Source organism: Podarcis raffonei, chromosome 6 (assembly GCF_027172205.1).
Source record: "Podarcis raffonei isolate rPodRaf1 chromosome 6, rPodRaf1.pri, whole genome shotgun sequence".
Lineage (NCBI taxonomy): Eukaryota > Metazoa > Chordata > Lepidosauria > Squamata > Lacertidae > Podarcis > Podarcis raffonei.
This window is the reverse complement of record NC_070607.1, coordinates 36,808,432-36,831,295: the sequence shown is the minus strand read 5'-3', so window position 1 is coordinate 36,831,295 and position 22,864 is coordinate 36,808,432. Positions and strand designations below refer to the sequence as shown.

General features: G+C 39.2%; 1 protein-coding gene and 1 long non-coding RNA gene across 14 annotated transcripts in view; one reads left to right on the top strand and one right to left on the bottom strand.

Moving 5' to 3' along the window:
- The window catches only part of LRRC7 (leucine rich repeat containing 7), a 169,669-nt gene that overhangs the window by 140,843 nt on the left and 5,962 nt on the right, over positions 1 to 22,864 (top strand). For 5 of the 12 annotated variants that reach the window (XM_053392072.1, XM_053392074.1, XM_053392071.1 and 2 more), the window contains 5 exons: positions 1,206 to 1,355; positions 4,922 to 5,041; positions 7,266 to 7,481; positions 8,433 to 8,525; positions 10,916 to 10,990. In XM_053392072.1, coding sequence (XP_053248047.1) covers positions 1,206 to 1,355; positions 4,922 to 5,041; positions 7,266 to 7,481; positions 8,433 to 8,525; positions 10,916 to 10,990 — 654 coding nt within the window. Of the gene's footprint in view, positions 1 to 1,205; positions 1,356 to 4,921; positions 5,042 to 7,265; positions 7,482 to 8,432; positions 8,526 to 10,915; positions 10,991 to 18,808; positions 18,867 to 18,959; positions 20,443 to 22,864 lie in introns of those variants that run through there. The other 7 variants (XM_053392085.1, XM_053392078.1, XM_053392075.1 and 4 more) reach the window with 6 other exon arrangements.
- Positions 2,639 to 15,785, bottom strand: LOC128415620 (uncharacterized). Of its 2 annotated transcripts, none has more exons than XR_008331020.1 (3): positions 12,844 to 13,423; positions 10,861 to 10,970; positions 2,639 to 4,148 (listed from the first exon to the last, which is right to left on the bottom strand). It is a non-coding gene; the product is annotated as an uncharacterized LOC128415620 (long non-coding RNA). The 2 variants fall into 2 exon arrangements; XR_008331019.1 differs by lacking the exon at positions 2,639 to 4,148 and adding an exon at positions 13,926 to 15,785 and having other exon boundaries at positions 9,674 to 10,970; positions 12,844 to 12,952.

Below are 22,864 nucleotides of genomic sequence, written 5' to 3'. Positions count from 1 at the left end.
ATTTAAAAAAAAAATTACTGGGAACCAACATCCTTTCCTGTCGGCTGACAGAAGCAAAATAGGAGTAGGGGGAGTGGCAAAAGAGGGCATCACAGAAACATTGTGGAAAGCTGCCCATGCAGTGGGCTCCCCGGCATTAGTGGCTTCCATAAATCACTGAGCATTCATAAGAATCAAGCTTATTCCATTGATTATTGTGATTGCTTCCAAGCTGACACTTTAGAGATATACTTTAGAGTACTACTTCATTTGCATGGACAGGTGAAGCACAGATGTTTCAGATGTACTTCCATAGCTATGCTCACTATGGGTGGAATTCAACATTGCACCAAGGGGAGTGTCCCATCAGTACTGTTCTGTGACCAACCCAGGGCCAATTTCAGGGGGTGCAGGGAGAGGAGATAGGGGACAGCCCCATGGCACAAGCAGAAGCCCTCATAGAGGCTTGCACTGATGGGACATGTTGGGTGAATACTGCCCAGTGCATTTTACTTTTTATATTGCTGTTTTTTTGTATATATATAATCCAGAATAATTTATTCATGAAGATCATTTGCTGACTGATCTTTTTAATTACACTGTATATATTGCGGGTAGTTCTTTTGCAGTGTAAATTCAAAATAGGTATACATCCACTACAATATATTGGAGCAGCTCTTGATAGCAGTTATTTTTAAGAAGCCTATTATATAGAATAGAACCTCTTCTACCCAATTTATTACTTGCAGAAAAGAAATGCATATTTTATCATAAGTTTGTAGAAAACCTCTGGATAATACCCACTTCTGCATGAAATAAATTACTATAGCTTTGTATTAAAAACAGTGGCTCAGTTAGTAGAGCATGGAACTTTTAATTTCAGAGTCGTGGGTTTGAGCCCCACATTGGGCAAAAGATTCCTGCAGTGCAGGGAGTTGGCCCTCATGGTCCCTTCCAACTCTACAATTCTGTGATTCTGTGAAGATGAAAATATATCTTGTTTGATTTTTTTGTCAATGTCTTTTTATGGTAATCATTTTATGTACAACTAGCACTCTATGTGCTTCTGTCTGACTCAGTGCATGCATAAAAAGCTACTTATTTCTTGGTATTGTTTGTTTGCTTAAAATGAGACCATGTGAAGTTAGTCATATATGTGCAGTATTTTCTCTTAATGAGCATGCGTGTTCATATCCTGTCACGTGGTTGTTATTTCCTCTACTCAGACTGCTGCTTATAAGCACAACACTGTTAACCTTGGCATGCTGCGCTCTGGAGGTTTGTCAGCAATGCATGCGGGCAGAAGCATGACATTAAACTTGCAGACTAAATCTAAATTTGAAAACCAAATGCATCAAGAGCTACCTCTACCGAAAGTAAGTATGAGATAGCCTGCATATATCAGACAAAACACAGTAATATTTTTTCATGCCCTCCTTCCTCTTCCTTTTTAGCATTTGCATTACTATTCATGCTTGTGTCCTATAAGCAATTCAAAAACCAAAGTTGCTAACACAACTTGCCGACTTTATATCTTTGCTTCTTCAAGTAATTGGCTCACCACGTGACAGTCATGCTGCTTTCTGCTCTTTTGTTGCAGACTAATGTAGTCAATTTTATGTGAACCAGAGAAATCTGAGGGCCATGTTTCATGTTGTAGTTGGTTAATGATGTTGATGGTGTCAGAATGGAGTAGATGTTTAATGTCAACCAAGTTCGGTCACCAACTATGTTATCAATTAGGATGATCTCTTAGGAGCCAGGACCTACTGGTCATGTAGTTCAGTGGTCTAGTTAAAGACTGGATTATAATCAAAATAGCTCAAATGAAAATTTCAGAATGTATGTCCTGTTTACATCTTTTATTATATTAGCACATTTCTGTGTGTAGACCATTGTGAATATGTTGTATGTAAATATGTTTTGTATTTTAAGCCTTTAAGGTGGGGACATATCTTATTAACATTTTGAAAAATATTTGTGAATCAAGCTTGAATTCATCATGACCACAAACCATTAGGCCTGTTTATAGATTGTGTAGGTGAGATACATATGATGGTGGAAAACCTAAGTGTGTGAAAATTAATTATAAACTGTTCTTTTAAATGTTATTGAGAGAAGGGAATGAAAAAGTGGATCTAAATTGAAACAGTCTAGATTAAACATCAAATAATAAGTCATAGTTGCCAGTCATCAATGCAGTCATTTTATCTGATGAAGATTAGACAGTGAAAACAGTAGCCAAGGAAAGGTGTAAGATTGCTTCCTTTGATTGTACAGCTATCTAAGCATTGGGGGGGGGGGGAGGATTAGTCAAGGAAATTTTTGGCTAACATATAGAGGCTGTGAGATTTCCTTTATTCTAAATTAAATGATTCCATGATTAACCCTCCTTTGATGGAGAGGGGAAGTACTGTATCAATCGTCAAACTGCCATAAATGTCTGGAAGAAGGTTTTTCCAAGTTTTTAAAAAATGCATTTGTTGATGTTTTTCCAGTAAAGCAATACAGAGGTTTCCCCCCCAGTAAAAGAATATAGAGGTTTCCCCCCCAGTAAAACAATATAGCTACAAATAATTTATTGGAGTCAACAGCACCTCACAATGTAGAGTGTATTAACCTACAAAACACTCTTTTCACCACATAGTTTTTAAAATACAGGCGATGACCATTTTGCCCAGCGGTTCCATTTCGAATCCCTGCCTGCATCAACAGAGAATACATAAGTGCACCCTGCCCCATTACAGCCTGCCCTGCCCCCCTACATCTGCCCCACTCCACCCTTGGTCTTCCCTCTTCTGGAAAGGACCCGCACTTCGCTGATCCCACGTTATTTGGACGTGCCTAAAATGGTTTCCACCTGTATAAAACGTATTGTGATATTAAAATACATAGACTTATAACAGTTGCATAACTATAGCAGTGCAGCAATCATGAGCTGAAGAAGTATTTGTAACAAAACCAAATCGCACAGACCTTGCAACAATAGCATGTTCTATTTGAACAGCACAATTGCCACATTTCACAACTACGTATATGAGAAGGACATAGTTGCTGTGACTTTCTGTTACTATGTTGACAACCGAAGTTATATATACCCCTTTTATGAGTGTCAGCAGTGGTAGCTTCTACCCATTCTGGGGCTGCTGCTTTTGGACATCCCAGGCAAATAAGCTTTGTTTCTAGTCTCTCGGGGTTCTATCAAATCCACACCCAGATCTAATAGGATGAGTTTCCATTTGGGATGTTCAGTTGCTCAGTTTCCAAATAATATAGACATTTAAGCAGGCAAAATTACTGCATGAGGGGGGACACTAATAGGCATTGTTTTTTATTATAAAAAGAATAATATCGGGCTTGGGTTTGTGGTCTGCCCTTCCTTTCTTTGGCCTAATTACTTCCAATATCACAAGGCACTCAAGGTGGCATACTATCCTCACAACAACCCTGTGAGGTAGACTAGATTGAGAGACTGTTAGTGGCCCAAGGTCACCCAGTGAGTTTCTGGGCTGAGCAGGGATTTGAACCCTGATCTCCCAGGTCCTTTTCCAGCACTCTAACCACTACACCATGCTTTGTGCTGTCTATGGGCAATTCTGAATGGTCAACTTGGATTCTTTATGGTTGTGTATGGAGGTCTTCAATTCTCTCTGGTGTTCTGAAATAGTTTACTATGAACATGCCTTCCTGGACTGTTTTGCTCCTCCCTGTGAGCGCACAAAGAAAACAAATCATGGTCCCTGTCTTAGCATTACATTTGAACCGGAGATTGAGGTTTGTTTTGTTCAAACAACTACGATCAGTCAGCAAGCCAAGAACAAAACTTGGCTGTCAATTGTAGTTGGGAGCAAAACTTTGCTTTTTAGGATGTAACACTAAGCCTAGCGGTTGTGTTTTGTATCTCCACAGTGCTAGCAGACAGGAATAAAATTCCAGGAATGGTCTTGTGCACAGTAGGCCATGGTTTATGGGTTACTATGACATGTGAATGCACTCTTTGTGCAAATTGAAGGCCTCTTGTGCATTGAGGCTTCCTGCCCACTCCCCACTGCCAGTGTATGTGCTCAGCTCCAAAGCCTCTTAAAACTCAAGGACCTCTTGGTCTGGGGATCCAGTAGAGGCCACAGGTCCAGCAGTTGGAGGGAAGATTGAGGTCCCCTGGGCAGCAGCTGCAAGATAAACAAGAACATCAAATTGAATGTCTGCATAATAGAACTATTTTCCTTTTGTTAACTAAAAATGAGCATTTGTATTTAATTTCCATAACTAATACGAACATTCACCAATAGCCTAATATTTTCTGTGATACTTTGAGAGGTTTAGTCTAACTGTTCCATTAACTGTAGCAGCCTATTAACCTTTTTAAAGCCCAATACTCTAGCTTATGGATCAGACTCTTTCTTGATTAAAAGAATCGTAAGTGCTTTCCTGAGCTGGAGCTTTTAAAAATGCATATTAATATGGAACAGAAAATGTCGTTGTTAACTCTGACATTTAGAGCAATTTTCATACTGATTTCAATATCTGAGATGGGATAAAAAATATGGTTCTTTGCCATGGGATTTCCACTCTCATAGTACAATTGTCTACTAATAAGTTGACACTTTCTAGAAAGCAGAAGCATGAAGATTTTATTACTATGTACATTAACAATGTTCCTTCTGATAGATGTATTTAGTGTTTGTTTAAATTTATGGTGTTGCCAGTTTCTTACTAAGCACTTTTTGTGTGCATCGAAGTCTTATCCAAATATGTGATCAATTATAAAAGAGCACTGATGCTTTTCTATATCTTGATAAAATGCAATAATATGTACTGTGTGGATATTTCCCCATCAAAAATAAAACAAAAACAATGTTTATCAAAAAGGCTAATTTAGGGCAAATGAACTGTTGATCGTTCCTCTCACTAAATAATCTCTTACCTAACATTTTAAAAATAGACCCCATCACAACAGAGCAGCATTCTAGACAATGGACAGGAAGATGTTTCTGCTGGCGGCCAATGGAATCCATATCCCCTTGGAAGGCGAGATGTGCCACCAGAAACTGTTGCTAAAAAGGTAACAACAATCACACACAATGAATACTGTATATGTGTAAATACTGCCACTCTAATCTGGTAGTGATGTATGCCAGTGATCTCCTATAGTAAAAAGATTGGGAATGAGTGATGGATTTGTGAACTCGCTTCACTGCAAATTTTCCTACTGTCTTTAATCATGATTGTTACATTGGTACTAACATAAACATGGTTCCCTCTTGACCATGAAGTGAAACTAGGGCTTCAAGTTAGTTAGGAAACCCAATGACTCTTGGCCAGACAATGCCAAAGTTAAACTACTGGAACAATTTAGCTTTGAGGGTGGTGGAAGCTCACAGACATTCCCTAATCTTCTTACTACTATTAATTGACTGCCAGCATTGCATTTGTGCCATTGTTTCATCCATTTTGATGTGTTTTAGCATCACTACCTTGTATGGATGGAAGGGCAGAAACAGGCTTACTTCACCTGTCAACATTTTCCTCCAATTTTTGTTTGAGAATATGGTGGTTTTTTAAAGGCCTTTTTCCTAGACACCTCAGTATCCTTCCTCAATGATTCTGTATGCTAAATGATTACCCTACATGCCAGAATCTGATTAATTCCCTGGCACTATCCATTGTTGCATTCTTTGCCAACAATTTGTATTGTGCTGTCAGTAGAACATTCCCAGCTTGAAATAATTAACTTTTTGTGAAGGATGGTAAAAGAATATATAAAATACAAATGAAATCATGGGAAACAGGCCTACACAATGGAGATTATTTCCCTAATCAGAATAAGTAATTTTGTTTTTCTACAAAAAAGATTTATTTTCAGTTCATCCATATACATTAGGAGCTGTGTTATGAATGCCTAAGCTGTGACAATATGAGGCTTTGCAAACAAAAAATCTATTAAAATGGATGAGAATTATTTACCTTTCACTCTCAGTTTTTGAGCATGCTGCTCTAGCAATACTGATTTTCTTTCATAGAATTTGACCTCAGGAGATTCATGTCCGCTATAGTTGCTGATGGTTTAAACATTGTCAGTCATTTGAAACCAACTTCACAGTAATTTTTTGTAATAGTTAGACTTTAACTACTGATGTTATTTATGACTATAGATTGCTTTTATATGATTATTTTAATATTTTATTATTTGCCTCTGGTGTGTGTATTTTCCTTGATTATTTTATAAACCACCCAGGGATCTAAACAGATGGCGGATGGTTTAAAAATACAATTAATAATGATGATAATAATACCTTTTAAAATGTAAAATAGGAGAGGGCTCTTTGCTGACAGGGGAGGGCACTGGCAGCTGGTGATGTAGCACCTGAAGTTTCCAATATAATAGAAATGAGCCAACCTCCAACAGACAACTAGACCATCGCTAGAATTCAGACCTCCTCTTCCTACTCTGCTGAGATCCTCCTCCAGATCAGATTCCTCTAGGGCAGCAATAGGCAAATCTGGCCCTCCAGATGTTTTGGGACTACAACTCCCATCATCCCTAGCTAACAGGATCAGTGGTCAGGGATGATGGGAGTTGTAGTCCCAAAACATCTGGAGGGCCGAGTTTGCCTATGCTTGCTCTAGGCGTTCTAAGTTTTCATTCTTCAACCCACTGCAACCTTCCCCTAGGTCAGCTTCCTTGAGCTGAGCTTCTTCCACTCCTCCTCATCTGACCACCCTCTCCATGGGACTCACGACAGGCATGATCCAACAGAAGTTATATGTGATCCAGACTTTGCTTCCACAGGTAGAGGGGCAGGAGATGACTTTTACAAATTCAGCCTCTTCCTAGTACTTCCTCCCATGGGGTTCTTGAACATTCAGAGCCCTTAGGAACAATGTGGGTGGTAGCCTGGAGATAGCAGAGAGAAGGGAATCTGCAAAAGTCACCTCCCTGCTCTGCCGGCAAGATCCCCCCCCCCCCCCCCGCATCTGAAGCCTTCCATGGATGGAAGGAGGATATTGTCACTCAGCTGAAGGTACTAATATAAATAACAAATACGTTTTTCCACTTTTCTGTTTTACAAATGATTTCCTACACCTTACAGTTCAAATATAGCTGAAGGAGTGACTTTCACTATGCTGCTCTGGAAAAAAAGTCAGAACTTCATATGTTTATACTCAAGAGCTTTGGGGTGTGTGTGTGTGTGTGTGTGTGTGTGTGTGTGACTGTACAAGTTTCAAGAAAAGTGCTTTTTTCAGTTTTCTAAATTCCTGGCCTAATGAGTTAATGTTACCCACAGGCAGGTAGCCATATCCAGACGCTGATGGGATCGCAAAGTCTACAACATCGAAGCCGAGAGCAGCCATATGAGAGCAACATGAATAAAGTGACCATCCAGCAGTATCAGCCACCACTGCCGATCCAGATCCCTTCTCAGAGCACTCGGGCACCACAAGCAGGGAGATGTGTCATTCAAACTAAAGGGCAGAGGAGTATGGATGGTTATCCAGAACAGGTGAGCATGCAGCAGAACGGCATGAGGATGAGAGATGTGAATGGAATTGTGTGCAAGATGTCTCAAAGAGGTAGGTTTATTTTTTAAGTCTGTGAAAAAGTTTTCCTATTTACCGTTATTTGAAATTGCTAAATAAAAAGGCATGTATGTGTAGATTATAAATTTCAGTTCTCATGCATATCTGTGAATTCAGAGTGATGAAGTCACTATGAGGGATTTTTATTGTAGTAGTAGTGAGATTGGTGTGCTCCAAATTGTAACTCACTATAGGAAACCTTAATAATGTTGTAGAAACCTAGAAGGTGTTCATCCCAATGTGTCCTAAGCATTCGCAAAACCAAACATTAGGACAACAAAAGTCAATCCCTTGTGACTTCAGCATGTAACGATAACCATATTTTAAAAGGCCACATGAGTCATCCCAATGAAGTTAAGCAATTTATTTGATTTGGCTGCTATTATGTTTGGATTCTAGTTATATTTATAGTTCCATAAAGACATATGGAAATGTGATGTTCTCTTTCTATAGCCTATGTAGAATTTCAATCCAAATAATATGGATTTGCCAAAGTTACGTTTTAACTATATCTAACTACATTTTGATGGGGGGTGGGGTTTGAAGATTTTCCAAAACATTTCTTCTGCAGTCTTACTATATCTTAAAATTATCTTTTAATGTATTATGTTTCTAATTGTCATGAAACAAATATGATTGTATCAGCTTTTTTAAGTAAGAAAAGCAACTTAAATAGAATACATCATTGATGATCGTATCACAGTTGATTCAAACATTTTACATTGTATCACACAGTACATCCACAAATAAACTTTTTAAATTAAAAAAAAATCATCCTAGAGTAGCCTCATGGACATTTGTCAAAAAATAACAAATTTGTGACAATTAATTAAATGCATGCATTTAAGCATCCCTTTGTGTTTTTTTACATTTAGTTTTGTGTGAGGATAGAAAAGAATCCAGGCCTTGGATTTAGTATCAGTGGAGGAATAAGTGGACAAGGAAATCCATTCAAACCTTCTGACAAGGTAAGGTGGTAATTTCTTGCTTGAATTAGTGACCAGATAATGCAGTTTGAACATTTAGGGTAGTTAAAGTTCAGGTATTCATGGCATCTGTTCCTTTGCTTGCAATTAAAATGTAATCAAGATAAAGAGCTGAAAAAGACAAGTTGCCCTACTGTGTATTATGATCCCAAAACATCCTTTGGCTAGGGATACATGTCACTGAATGTCTGCAAAAATGTGTTGCCAGCAAATTCTGGGATTGTAGAGACTGGGGGCTGTCACTTTACACTTTTGCAACTACCCTGGTTAGTCAGTAAATGAGAATAGGGCCTTCAGAAAGGCATTCAGCAAACACTTATCCCACTTCTGCAGTGGTGATAAAAAATGCCTAGGGTCTCACATGCTGATCTGAACTACCGAAAGGCCATCAGGTTTGGTGAGTGGGGACGCAGGAAGTGAAAAGTATGAGCAGTTCCCTTCCTGGCCTCAGTTCTCCTTTCCTTCTTTCTACCCTTCATTGAGATTGTGGCCTTAGACCAGCCTTCCCCAGCCTGGTGCCCTTCAAATGCTTGAGGCTACAATTCCCATCACCCTGACCATTGGCCATACTGCCTGCGGCTGATCCAAAACATTTGGAGGGCACCTGGTTGTGGAAAGCTGCCTTAGACAAAGCAAGGGGTGGGGCCAGCCCTCCTCTTCCAAAGTTTTATCTATTGTTCACCAAACTGGGAACTCTTCCATCTTCCCATACCAGAAGCATTGTTTTTTTTCCCCTTCCTTCCCTCTCAAATCCAGCTCTTGGTTTAGAGGTGGGACAGGAAGTGTCAGTTTCCAACTTGTCACATCCTGTGGTTATAGAAACAGAACTCAGGACAGGGTTATATAAACAGGAACTGGCTTGCTTCTCATTGACTTCTACTAAGTGATCTGGGACAAAATAAACAACTGCAATCTGGAATGCAGTCAAGAAGGGCAAAACCAGTTTCACTCTCTTCACACTGGCATCATCAGGGCAGGTGTAGCTCACACATGATGGTACTTCTGATTACATACCTTTATACTATCAAATTTTAGCAAATATCGTATCATCCATCCCCACCATATTTGAGACTGAGTGACCTGCTCACCACTGATAGGGACCCTACGGGGGAAATATTCCCGAACCCCAAAGAAATTTGTAGTTATAGGAGAACCACAATAACTTCTGAACATTTATATATAGATGAAGTTTTAGATGTTTATAGAACCATTATAAATGTTTTTTTCTATGGATTTTGAACTCAAATAAGCAGCAATGTAATAAATAGCATGAATAAGCAATATGATATATTTTGGAATGTATTCACTGTCAAGAACAGTTTGCTAGGCTGTTAGTTTATGAATTCTGACTAAGATGCATTCCACTAGCTCTACACTAAGCAAGATCTCATACTATTTTAGCAAAAATGTTAATAGGAGCAATCATTTAGCATATAAAAATCATCAATCAGTGCTAAAGCATTGATAAATGTACTGATTTTTACCTTATTTCTAAAGTAGCTAAAATGCCATACTGCCTATTTTTAATTTGTCTTACGATAGCATAGTTAAATTCTTTATCAGTTGTTTTGACATTTCACATATTTACAAATTATGCTTGCATCGTTTCTATCTAACCCCTCTGGTAGAACTAGATGTTATGATAAACATGAGGCAGCCTGGTTTCAAGTTTTCTCCTCTACAATTACTGGTTTGCCTATAACACTAAACCAGGCATAGGCAAACTCGGCCCTCCAGATGTTTTGGGACTACAACTCCCATCATCCCTGACCACTGGTCCTGTTAGCTAGGGATGGTGGGAGTTGTAGTCCCAAAACATCTGGAGGCCGAGTTTGCCTATGCCTGCACTACACCATGGCTTAAAGTCATCCTACATCACTTTCTTCAGAGGAATGAGCTGTAAACCTTTCGTGGAAGCAGATTCAGTGCAGATCCATAGCTCTTCATTCTTAAAGACTCTTTTGTAAAAACAGTTGATGTTATGGAGGCAGATAGGCAAGATAAGGCCATAGGCAAGATAAGGCAGGAGGTCGTGTTTTGTGGCAGAGATCCAAATCACTACAGGGAGAACATACATATGTGCAGTAGGGATTCAGAGGTCCTGCTTTCTGATCCATAACACTGAAAATAAGAATCCACCATGACATATATTTAATTCAGCAATGAACTGTTGCTTTGATCACAGGCTTCTTTTTCTAAATTATAAGTAGATGTTGTCTAGTACAGAACTTGTAATATTCAGCAAGTAGGCTGGATTCCAGCTAGTGTAGCACATAGGCATATTAATTATTGCAGTCCACCTAGTTCATATACAAACCTTTAGCCTAGTTCTTGGTTATAGTTTCCTAACCTCTGTTACTTCTGACTTATAGGGTATCTTTGTTACTAGGGTTCAGCCTGATGGACCAGCATCCAACCTGCTCCAGCCTGGTGATAAGATTATTCAAGTAAGCAAAATCTTTTAATTAACAAAAGCATGGATTCAGTGCAAATTTTCCTTCACATGTGCATGCTACGGTATTGTTTTTCCCCCTGCTTTCCCATAGTAACCTTTAGATGACCTCAGGTGGGGATTCAGGTTTGGTAGCAACGGCAATGTGCACTGGTGAAAACAACCCCCTCGTGAGTAGGTGTGAGCCCAGTGGTGGAAAGGGTGGCTTAAGTAGTCTTTGGGGCACATGAAGGAGCAAAATGGCTAGTGTGCCAGAGACGAATTAGTTGCTTCCTTTGCAGGTTTAGGTACTTGTTACATCTCTGACCCAGTTGTGGACTGGATTCTGCAAGTTGGAGAATGACCCCTTTTTTTTACTTGATTTCCATGAAACAATGTAAAGTTTGCCCAGTCTGAAGTTTTCCTGAATATATATTGCTAATATACAGAACTTTGTGTTTTACTCCTTCATGTGTGTTTTTTTGCATTGGCTCCATTGAAACTGAAGCCAGCTGGAGAGATGCCCGTGTGCAACTGGTGTCAGAAACAGTGGTGAGATCAGGGCAACGATCCACATCATTCTCCCCCTCCTCCCTTAACTATGATTTTGTGGTAATAAAATTGAAAAGAACACAAAAGAGCCAAATATTTTTGAGGAAGGGATTTTGTTTGATTTTTAGGTTATAATGAAATGTAGTGCGACTAGATTGCAACCTCTGGGATTTTTGAATTATTTACAAAACGTTCATGCTAACACAGGGACACATCCAGTTTACTTTTCTTCATGCTCAAAACAAAACTGAAATGTAGCTTAGACCATTGCTAATGACAGGGACGGTGCTGGGCAAGTTTCCCTTTTACAGTTTTTTTTTATTTCTTTTTTTATTTGTTTGCACTTTTTCCATGCTTTTCACTATTCGTTGCTGTTCTTCAGTATTAAAATTAGAGCATGGAAGAGATACTGTTAAAGCATTTGTTCAAAACAGATCTTAGCAAAAATAATTTAGATACCTTGTGCTATGGTTTGCTCAGGCTTAACGCTTTCTGTCTGAGTCAGTTGCTTCTGCAATACTGAAAGGCAAGCCTGCAGCCAACTTTTTCCAGTGGTCATATCCATAGCAGAAGCACTCTGAAGCACCTCCTGCTTTCCGCTGATTTCTCCTATGCAAGTCCCTCATCTGTCTGCACTACAGAACAGGACAGTTGCAGAAGGATATTGGGCCTCAATATCTTTCCAATTCCTAGGGCACAATGTTATGTCCACAACAGGGAAAGAGCTAGGGAGCATCCATCTGAATGTGCCTATTTTATTTATTGATCTTGCTGAGATAACAGTTATCATGGTGGTCACCTGCTGAATCATAATTCACAATGGTCGCCTGACACCAGTTTTGCCATTGCAACACATTCCATTATAAAGGGCATACAAGAAAAATAGTGTCAGTTAAATAATAATTATTTTAAAGGGTTTTTTGTTACAATGTTTGGTTTAGCAGCATGGTTTACAGTTAGGTGATCAATAAGTTTGCCTACCTATACGCAACTGTTTAACCACCAGCAGGACATGAAGCAGGGAGTTGTATGGGAGAGGGGAGTCCTTAACTTGATAATTTGCTAGGTACCACAACAGATAGGTTTTGTGAACTGGCCCACGGAATGGCATTTGAATCCATAAGTACAACAACTCACTAAGTTTACATCAGATATATGATTATTGTGCAGCATTTGTTTCACTTTTATAAATGGCTTGTCTCTTTGAGAATGGAACTTTTGTTAATGAAATAACAAAAACAAGCTCCTCTTGTGCTTGTTCCCCCACTCCCATAGGTGCCTGTCATGCATCCTGCATTCATTCACCTACTTTCTCACTTATTCATTTATCTGTACAGATATTGCACATCTCTTCTTCCTTCTCTCTTGTTCACTGTAGGCCCATCTCCTTTTCTCTATATATTAACAGAGCGAATGTTCTTGGTTTCTATAGAGAAAAAGAAGGAAATCCACAAATGCTTTAAAAAAAATAAACTTAACATCTGAATTTGCAAACAAAGGATATTTTCTACATTTGTTTCAGGTGTTATTTACTGTCAGCTTTATCTGATGATAGTATACTGTAACTAGTTTGATTACTGAAGTAACTTGTAGAGCATGTAATTTCCCTGGTGTTCTGTGAATCTGTGGATAACCTTAAGAGGGGAACAAGAATTTACTGGCAGACCTGGATTGGAACTCTGGCCACTTCAAAACAACTTCAGAGGGGTGTGCAATTTTCAGGGCAGAGAAGTTGCAGGAGAGAAGAGGTAGGTGATGTGAGTTTAGCAGCTTTCCCCTCCTTCCTCAGCTGTTTCTTCACTGCAGCCCCAGCCCCAGTGTATTTGGCAACCCCAGTTTGAGGAAGAGAGGGAAGTGGAGGGCAGGAAAAGGGTTGAGCACCCGCACCTACTTGCCACTTCTTGCCACTTCTCCCTTGCAAATTGTACCCTCCTTGTTTTTGTTTTCGGCTTTTAAGTAGCAACTGGCTGTCCAGACCTTTATCTGCTGTTGAACACCTAGTTTGTCCTAACAGGGTTATTTGAAGCTCCTGAATATAATTCACCTTCCCCATTACATTCCCTTTATATGGTGGAAAAATGAGTTCCATGTTCCATTATTCTAATCACCAAAGGGACTTCCTACAAGTATTATTGTGCAGAGAGCTGGCCCGCCTATAAGGCAGGGTAAGTCAGTCACTCGAGAAGACGCCCTTATGGAGTTTGCCTGCTCCCCATCATGGGGGCAGCAGCAGGGTATTTTGCCTCAGGTGCCAAAAGGCTTCATGCTGCCCCTGGTGGTACAAGCTTGAAATAGGGCACAGGAGGTTGAGCAGCCTACAGTGGCTCAAGTCAATGTGATTTGGTATGTTCTAAGATGCTGAGAGACTGGACACCTCTGAGGTAGTAGTTGGCTCCTACCTGGTGGGAATGAGGTTTGTAAGACATCTGGTGGAGCACAAAACAGAGGTGCAAAGTGTGCACTGGGCCCTGGAGGCTGCAGGGTTCACTGGTGCAGCACTTCAGTGTACAAGGATGGGTTTGATATTTGTGTTCTCGCCACAAAAACTTGCCACAATGTACTCAAGTGGCACACAGCCGCTTGAAGAGGATGAGTGAACTCCAGAGAAACTCCTTTGTCAGTTTAACAGAGCCTGTATGACGCTTAAGGAATTTGAGTTGCCAGCCAAGATAGCAGTCTGCAAATAATTTTGCATAAAAATGTTAATCAAATTAGTTGTGACAACTTCGGGCTTTACTAAATCATATGGTAAGTCAGAAAGCTGAAGCAACACCATCTTATTGCCTTAGGTAATATATATTAAACAGATAATAATGATGGGAATAATTCAACTTACTGAATATTTCAGCATCAGCATATCTCTGAAACAGTATTTCATTCCAGCGTAAAAGTAATAAGTAAGGAAATTGCATACTTGGCATGAATTCTCATGATACCATTTTTCAGTAGCCATTCACTTACTGTAAGTCCTAAATTTTATTGGAGTATTTTGCTCACTAGAAATATCAACAAGAAATATTCTGAGGTCACATGCAGTGTTTTAACCACTGTTAGAGAGCTAAGGTTAAAGGCAAAACTACAAGTGACATGGGAGAAGAAAAAGGAGGAGGAGGAGGAGGAGGAGGAGGAGGAGGAGGAGAAGAAGAAGAAGAAGAAGAAGAAGAAGAAGAAGAAGAAGAAGAAGAAGAAGAAGAAGAAATAATTAGAATTGGATGGGAGCAGAAACATAAAGTATAGATGTATCTTTCTCATTTCAGGGCTAATTTTAGCTGGCAGAAGGGCTGCTGTAATTGGGAAAATGACATTGCAAGGAAATGTCACTGCCCCCCCAAAAAATGCCCCAACTGCCCACATTCTTCAAGAAGGGCAGAAACAAAAAGAAATGCATCAAATTTGAAATGTGACCTACTTTCCCACTGATACCTGGTCACCTTTGCTTTTTCTACATTGTGGTTTTATGTTGTGAACTGACCTAAGATCAAAAGGTATAGGGTGGTGCACAAATTGAATAAATACAATAAATAAAAAAATAATATGCCACTACAGCAAAAATCAGTGACTGAAATGTTATCCCAAAAGTGCAGAAAAACTATTAAGCCAATTGCATCTATAGTACATGGCAATACTAACAAATTTAAGACACTGAAACAGAAATGCAAATGAAACAACATATTGTTTTTAAGTGTTGTGATTGGCACAGACAATTAAACATAAACATGTATTAATGATAATACATTTTAAAATAATAATTTTATTTATTAAATTTCTAAACCATCATTTATCCAAGCGCAAAAAGGTTTCCAGTAGAAAAATACAAAAATACATAACAAAACCCCACCACAGTTGAAAAGGCCTGCAAGTAGAATAGTATTTTTGCCTGGCACCGAAGTATATTTAATGATGGCACCAGGTAATCCTCCCTGGAAAGAACATTCCAGAAGTGGGGAGCCATTGCAGAAAAGGCCTGTTTTCATGTTGCCACCGTCTGGACCTCTCCTTTAGGAGACACACACAGAAGGGCCTCTAATGAGGATTGCAGCATCTGGTTCAGTTCACAGGGGGAAAGGCAATGCCATGAAAGGGATTGCAGCTTACCCCCCTCAAGTTTGTGTAGTGAATACCGCAATCTAGAAAACACCAGGGAAGCACACGGTATGTCCAATACCGTCTAAATTTGTTTATCTGTTTTCAGGGTTTTTTGTTTTATTTATTAAAATTGATTATAGCTAGCATCCAAAATGATCAGCTGATGCATAAAAGGTAAATTGACCATTAGGTCCAATCGCAGACAACTCTGGGGTAGCGGCACTCATCTCGCTTTATTGGCCGAGGGAGCCAGCGTACAGCTTCCGGGTCATGTGGCCAGCATGACTAAGCCGCTTCTGGCGAACCACAGCAACGCACGGAAATGCCTTTTACCTTCCCACCAGAGCGGCATCTATTTATCTACTTGCACTTTGACGTGCTTTCAAACTGCTAGGTTGGCAGGAGCAGGGACTGAGTAACGGAAGCTCACCCTGTTGCGGGGATTCGAACCGCAAACCTTCTGATCGGCAAGCCCTAGGCTCTGTGGTTTAACCCACAGCGCTACCCACGTCCCTAAGCTGATACATAAACCCTGGAAAAATAAGTAGAATTTACAATAGAGCTGAGCTCTTCTCACAGTTGTGCTAGAGTTCTATTAATTTCAGTGGTGAAAGCTCCCAGTAGATTGTGTGCATAATCAAATCCACTCCATCATAATCCAGTGTAATTAGATTGAATGTTAACTTTTCCAAAATCCGAGGCAATAATTCAGTCTTTTACTCAGAAAACACTGGTGATGTATATTGACTACATAGCAAATCAATGTAAAGTTGATGAATGTAGCTCATTCATGTTTCCCTTTATCTGGAGCTACTTTATAGCAGTGCTTGCAATGTCAGATTTACTGAACTTTTCAGCAAAGGAATATGGAATTGAGTCAAAGTGGTCAATTTTTCTTAATTTCCTTATGGACATTGAGCTGCTTAATCTGGATAATTCATGACACAAGAAGTAACAGTTAACAAGGAGAAAGTCGCAAATAAAAATCCTTGTACTGCTTAATGCAAACTTTACATGTTCCAAAGTATCAGCAGTCCTTTTGCAGTACTATGCCTTCTTCATGAGGGGAAGAGGGATGGATAAACTGCAAAATGGCCGCCGACATATGCTCCCTTCTTCTACATCACATTGGCTGAATTTTCTGGTTTGTTACTTTAGACCTGGTTCTCGGGTTCATGTTTGAGGTGTCATCACAAGATTTTTACCCTGCAAGTTTCACATGCTGAGCATTAGATGTATGTTCCTTTGCCAGGAATACTTGGTAGTATTGCTGCTGAAATCCGTCAGTTGCAGAAAAAACCTGAATACCGCAGAAAGATCTGCTGAAGAATAGACTAAAGCAGAGCATAGAAAGGAGAGGAGCATTTATCCACCCCCTGTCCTATCTAGGAGATGATTGGGTCCCAGGAGTGCCTTCCTCATGATACTTTTGCCTCCGAGATCAGGTTGGCAGTCTGAGAACAAGGGTAGTTTCTTATCTAATTCATATGTGAGTACATTTCAAAAGCATATTTGCAGTGTGGAATAGATACGGTAAACACTTCCTCAGGACTTGACCACACCAAGATGAACATAGGAGTTGGGTCTTCGCTGTTTTGTACAGTACTATAGAGAGAGTGGAAAGGAAAGTCTTAAACTTCTATTGATATGAATCCTTGACCATTCTGCTTCAAAATCTCTTCCATGACTTCCCAATTTGTAATCCAAGTTTAGCTTGTAATAGTTAAAGCCGGCCAGACTTAAGTATTTATTTAAATCCCACCTTTCTTCCGACGAACTCAAGGATGCAGGCCTAGTTCTTTGTCTCCCCATTTTATCCTCACAACAACCCTGTGAATTAGGTCAGGCTGACAGTGACTTGCCCAAGGTCCCCAACACTCCTGCCATTACATCTCTGCTTGGCTGACTATGGGAAATGCCTCAGTTGAAAAGCACTGTGTTTAAGGTGTCGTGGAATGATAGTTGTGTTTGTAGTGATTAATCTTGGATAGCTCATTCAACAAGTCATAGCTGAATGCAAGTGATGAACATGTATTTGTAAACATGTCCTTATTCTAGGATCATAGTAAGCCATCAAGTCAAACAACCAATAGTCACCACTCAGCAAACCTTTTTGTGAAATAGCTCCTATTCCAATTTGTGATATAGCACTTCGAAATCCCCCCAAAAATCTTGATATTTATTATTAATTGATTGATTGATTATTTAAAATTAATGTAAACAAGTTTTAATAATTATTACTATAATTGATGTCTTGTATATTTTTATCCAGTATGTAGCTTCCTAGACACTCTAATTTGTAAATATCATTACTAATAAGCAATATCGTTAGACATTCTATCACTTTTTGGTTTTCTAGGTAGATAGAATAGTTGCAAATATATCATTGTTTGTGAAATCCTTCTTGAGAAAGAATGGTTGGATTCAAAAATACACTGGATTAGCAATGAAACCTCCTCTGCACTTGTTGAGTTCCACCTTCTACATCACTTCTGTTCTCTCTAATCCATTTTCCATGAGCTTGCTTGTTGTTCATCAACAACTATATTTATTTATTTATTTATTGTTTTGCATTAATGCTATTTCCAAGAAAGATCTTTTTCAAACTTCAGTCGTATTGAAGAGTGATATGAAAGCCAAACTAAACATCATGTGGCAGTTCCAGATGTGGGTTAAACCCTTGCCTGCCCCAGTTACGTATAACGTGAGGACATCTTACCTTTAGAGCAGCAACCTGCATCACTCCCCTCCGCTGTGTTTCCCCTCAGCTGAGTTTCAGAGCTGGAAGTTAACTCATCTGTGAGAGAAGTGCTTGAGTAAGTGGATGGGGGAGGTACACTGCAGTCACAGCAAAAGTTCAGCTTCCCTTACCCACACACCAGTACAGCTCCAACTCAAACCTGCCATTTATATGACTGGGGTCAAGTTGAGATTTTACAAATGGGTCTGTCACCATCACATCTAGTGCTGAAAAACCTTTTCCCATGGGAACTCACCTCTGGCATGAAACCAACGCAGAATTATTAATGCTAAACTATCAAGCACATCCGTGTCATGTGAACTAAACCATTACGTGTGTTCCTTAGCATATGGATTATGTCATGGGTTTTCAGTATAAACTGCTGGCATTCAAGTACCAAGAAAGCAGGCAGTGGCAAAGTAGCCATACCACAGCCACAATACTTTCCTTTTTCAGATTTCAGAACCTGGTTATTACCCTGACTACTGGCCAACAAACCTGGGGTGGTTTCATGGTAAGTCTCACAATGAGTATAAACTTGAAGTATTTTTTTTTGTAAACCAAAGTTAGCAAATGAGGTTCTGAAATATATTTGTTCTTATTGCAGATGGCACTGAGTACACATGAAGCACTGGATATCTCTTAAACCCAGTTTCAAAATCCAGGGTCTTGCTCCCTGAACAAAACAATGCCTCACTCAATCTGCTATAATGCATCATCAAACGTCTGAGTTAAGGAACTTGAGATATAAATATATATTGTTTGCCTGCCTCATGTATTGATATAGATCATCAGCAAAGAACTTTTTTTCATCACAGGACTACCTTCTGATTTTTTTTTTAATGACAAATATGTCAATAACTCCCACGATATAAAGTAATTGAAGCTGTTTCAAGTAAACCCATATCTCAAGGCCAAACCATAGGAAAATGGAACATGTATTCCCAACCCCAGAAGTCCAGCATGCAGTCCTTATGAAAGGCAACTACTCTTTAGGTTTATGTTGGAAAGGAATCATATATGATCTGTTGGTTCATTATCAGAGCTCTGTTTAAATTACCATCTTTCACTACAGTGGAAAAATAATACTTTTGACATCAAATACTGCTATCAATATCCACGGCATACATTGGTATCTGTAAGGAAACAACCTTGTGAGCTTAAAGTGTAATGGTGCCCCTTCAAGGTGGAACCAAGTAGGCTAGGATGCACTGACTACACCTCACCTTTGAAAGTTGAATGGGTCTATGTTTCACTGTAATTCTAATTTGGATTTCTATGCTTTCGATAGAATTATAATTTATGTGCCCTTTAATTCTGCCCTAAATAATCCATTTGATTTAGGATTCCTTTTTGTTTTTCTGCCCCAGTTTGTGCCACCACCTTATAGCATGTGCTATTATACCAGTGAATCCTTAAGAACTCATGTTCATATACTTTTTGTAGCCAACTGCATCTAATTATCAGGTAAAGGTTGTAAAAGGAGGAAGGCTGAAAGCTTGCTTATAAGGTAAATCACTCCTGCCGACGTACCATGTGTCAGATGATCCATGCTGCATGTTTAGGAATCATGTTCTGATCTTTTGATGTACCCCTTGGATAAAAAAACATGTTACTGGCCCTTTGCACTGCGTCATGTTCAGGTAAATAGAACCAAAAATAATAATGGGTTCACTCATTTTCAGTCAGCAATCCATCTGAAATCCTCCCCCCGCCCCTAAGACCAGTAGGATTACTCTGGAGGTAACTGGATGGAGAAATGTGCCCTGTTAAGAGTTTTTCAGTCCTTCAGTTGGAAGCCAAAATTAGGCCATCAGGATACGAGAAAGGGACATGCAGACAGATGTTTTGCACTTAAGGCCATTTACTGCAACATGACAGACTATCAGCCTTTACAGAAAACAAACCTAAAATCTAAATGGAGTCCAGCTTCAGGCTGGCTCTCAGAAAATATTCCTCTGAGGTTTTGCACACTAAATCCAAGGCTTTGTTGAATGTCTTTTATCTGTCTGGAATTTGTACTCTTTCTCTTAAATTATTTTCCTGCTATTTGTTAAAACATTTAAATTAATAAAAGAATTTTCTCTTTAGTGTGTGGGCTCTCTGTTCATTATAATTTTTCTTATTCCTTGCCTACCTGATTATGCTTATACTTTCAACACTGTGTTGCAACTTTTACAAGCCCCCCCCCCACTACCACTCTGTACACAGAGACCTAATTAAAGACCCTAAACTCGTCATCTCCTTGGAAGCATGGAAAGATCTCGCACACATCCTGCGTTTCACCATCTACAGGTGCTTCTCTGGTGGTTAAATACGGGGGGCAGCTCTCTGGATAATGAAGGAAGTAAATGTGGAAGTCTGGACCTGCAGTTCTGTGTACATAACTCTGAATATGAATTACAGCGATCGTATCTGTTGGGAATCAAAAAGTGCCTTAGGGACGCAAATCGGCTCATTCGGATTTTTTGAGTGGCTGCCCTTCACATTACTGAGTTACTGTGGCTCAGTGCCTAGTGTGTTAGACTTTGGTTGGGTAAGATCTAAACTGAAATCCTCACTGATTATCTTGGGTTTCTGTCTGTCTGTGTTTTGGGGGGTGCGGTGCAGAAGGAGAAGCATGCATGCAGCTATGAGGTCTTTGGAGGAAAAGGTGGGATAAAGCATGTAGTATCATAAATACCTTTTAAAACAGCTCTATTTTAATTGCAGTTTGCCAAGGCAGATGATCTTGGACTCCTTTGGGAGGTGTGCAGGATAAAACTGAATAAATGTGGGTTGTGCTATTCAGTAACACGAATTCAAATACACTAGATCGCAGCCACCGACATATTGTTATAAACTGTTTTTCCAGGACAGCATTTCTACATACATTCTGACATACATTTCTAGCTTTCCTTGTCAAAACTTTTGACTAAAGTATCTGTTAATGAGTGAGCATTTCTACAATGCTGGTCACCAGACTTGAATTTAGAAGAAGGAATAGGGAAATGAATAAGACCCTCCTATGAAAATAATACTGGGACTGTTCAGATATGGTTTGACCATCATTTGGCTTGCTTCATTCTCACTCGTATGCTCTGATTTATTTCCTTATTTTCCTGGCTTGAGTAAACCAGTTTTCATCCAAGCCAGAATTGGAATTTACAGATTGTGAAGTAAATAATGGTGTGTGCAAACCAAGGAGGATGGAAATTTGAACATGAGAGGGAAAGCTCCATCAGCCAGACCATGATTTGGCCATTATCTCCCAACTCTGGTACTAAAGAAATGTCAAGAACCTTGGGGAAAGGACTGGCATTTGTGATGTCTCTTGGAAAACACTGGATTTGCTCTTACAGGCATATAAAATGAACTGAAATATCTGATAAGGGCTTGTTGCATTACTTTTTACCAAAGTTGTTTAACTTCTGCAGGTGATGGTTTGAACTATGGCACAGGATGCAGAATGCAATAAATATGCTTAATTTGTGCATACAATGGAATGAAAATCAGTAACTGGTAAATTATATTTATATGCAAGAAATAAACATGTCAACAGTTTCAACTATTTTAGAATGTTAAGAATGAAAAATGAAGGTGGTAATAAAAAATCCTAAAATAAACATACAAATTCTGAATCTGTTATGATTTCATTTTGCTGAATCTAATATAGATATAATGAGTATGATGCACAATGAATGGCCATTCTGAAAGGAGAACTCAAAAAGATATTTCAGTGACTGAATTCCTATTATTAGAAAGAAACCTAAATATATTCTGAAGCTCAGGCATATTAATAACTAGTGCAGACTGTGAGGGCACTTTAGTGGTACCTCCCCCAAAGCATGTGACATCTCTCCCTAAAATTATGTTCTGCAGACATCTTGGTCAGTTCTGACACCATTGTGTTAGCTTCTGTTTACTGCATATGAAATGCTAATCTGGATTAAGGAGGCTCTATGGGGGTGGGGAAACTGGTTATATGGCAAATACTTGGATCAAGATGTTGAAGTCAAGATCTCCAGGTTTCTTCTAACTCAGATGCTTTGAAAGCAATTATCATCCCAAGCCAAGCATCAGTTTTTCCTTAACAGACACTTGAATTTCAACAAATGCTATATACCAAATCTTGTCACCTTCACAGAACATTTTGAAGTCTTAACTGAAGTCTTATATAAATTGCACTGCATTCTCATTTTGATGAAATCTTCAGGGTGTGAGACCTTGAAGAATGAAAAATATTTTATTTTGATGTGACGAACACAAGAGTTTTGCTAATCTGGACTGACATTGTATTTGATGACTTGTAGAACAGAGCATATTACACATGTGTACAATTGTATCCATTAACAAGTAATCTTAACAGGGAATTTGGATCCCTGAGAAAGTTGGTTTTCATTTTCTAAGCTTTTATGTTACAGATAAAATCATGGAAATAGGCAAACCATGTTTGTTCTGAAATCCATGGCCGGTGTACCTGCTTGGCACTTCAAAACTACTTCTGCAGTATCTTACCCTTCTACTTCAATA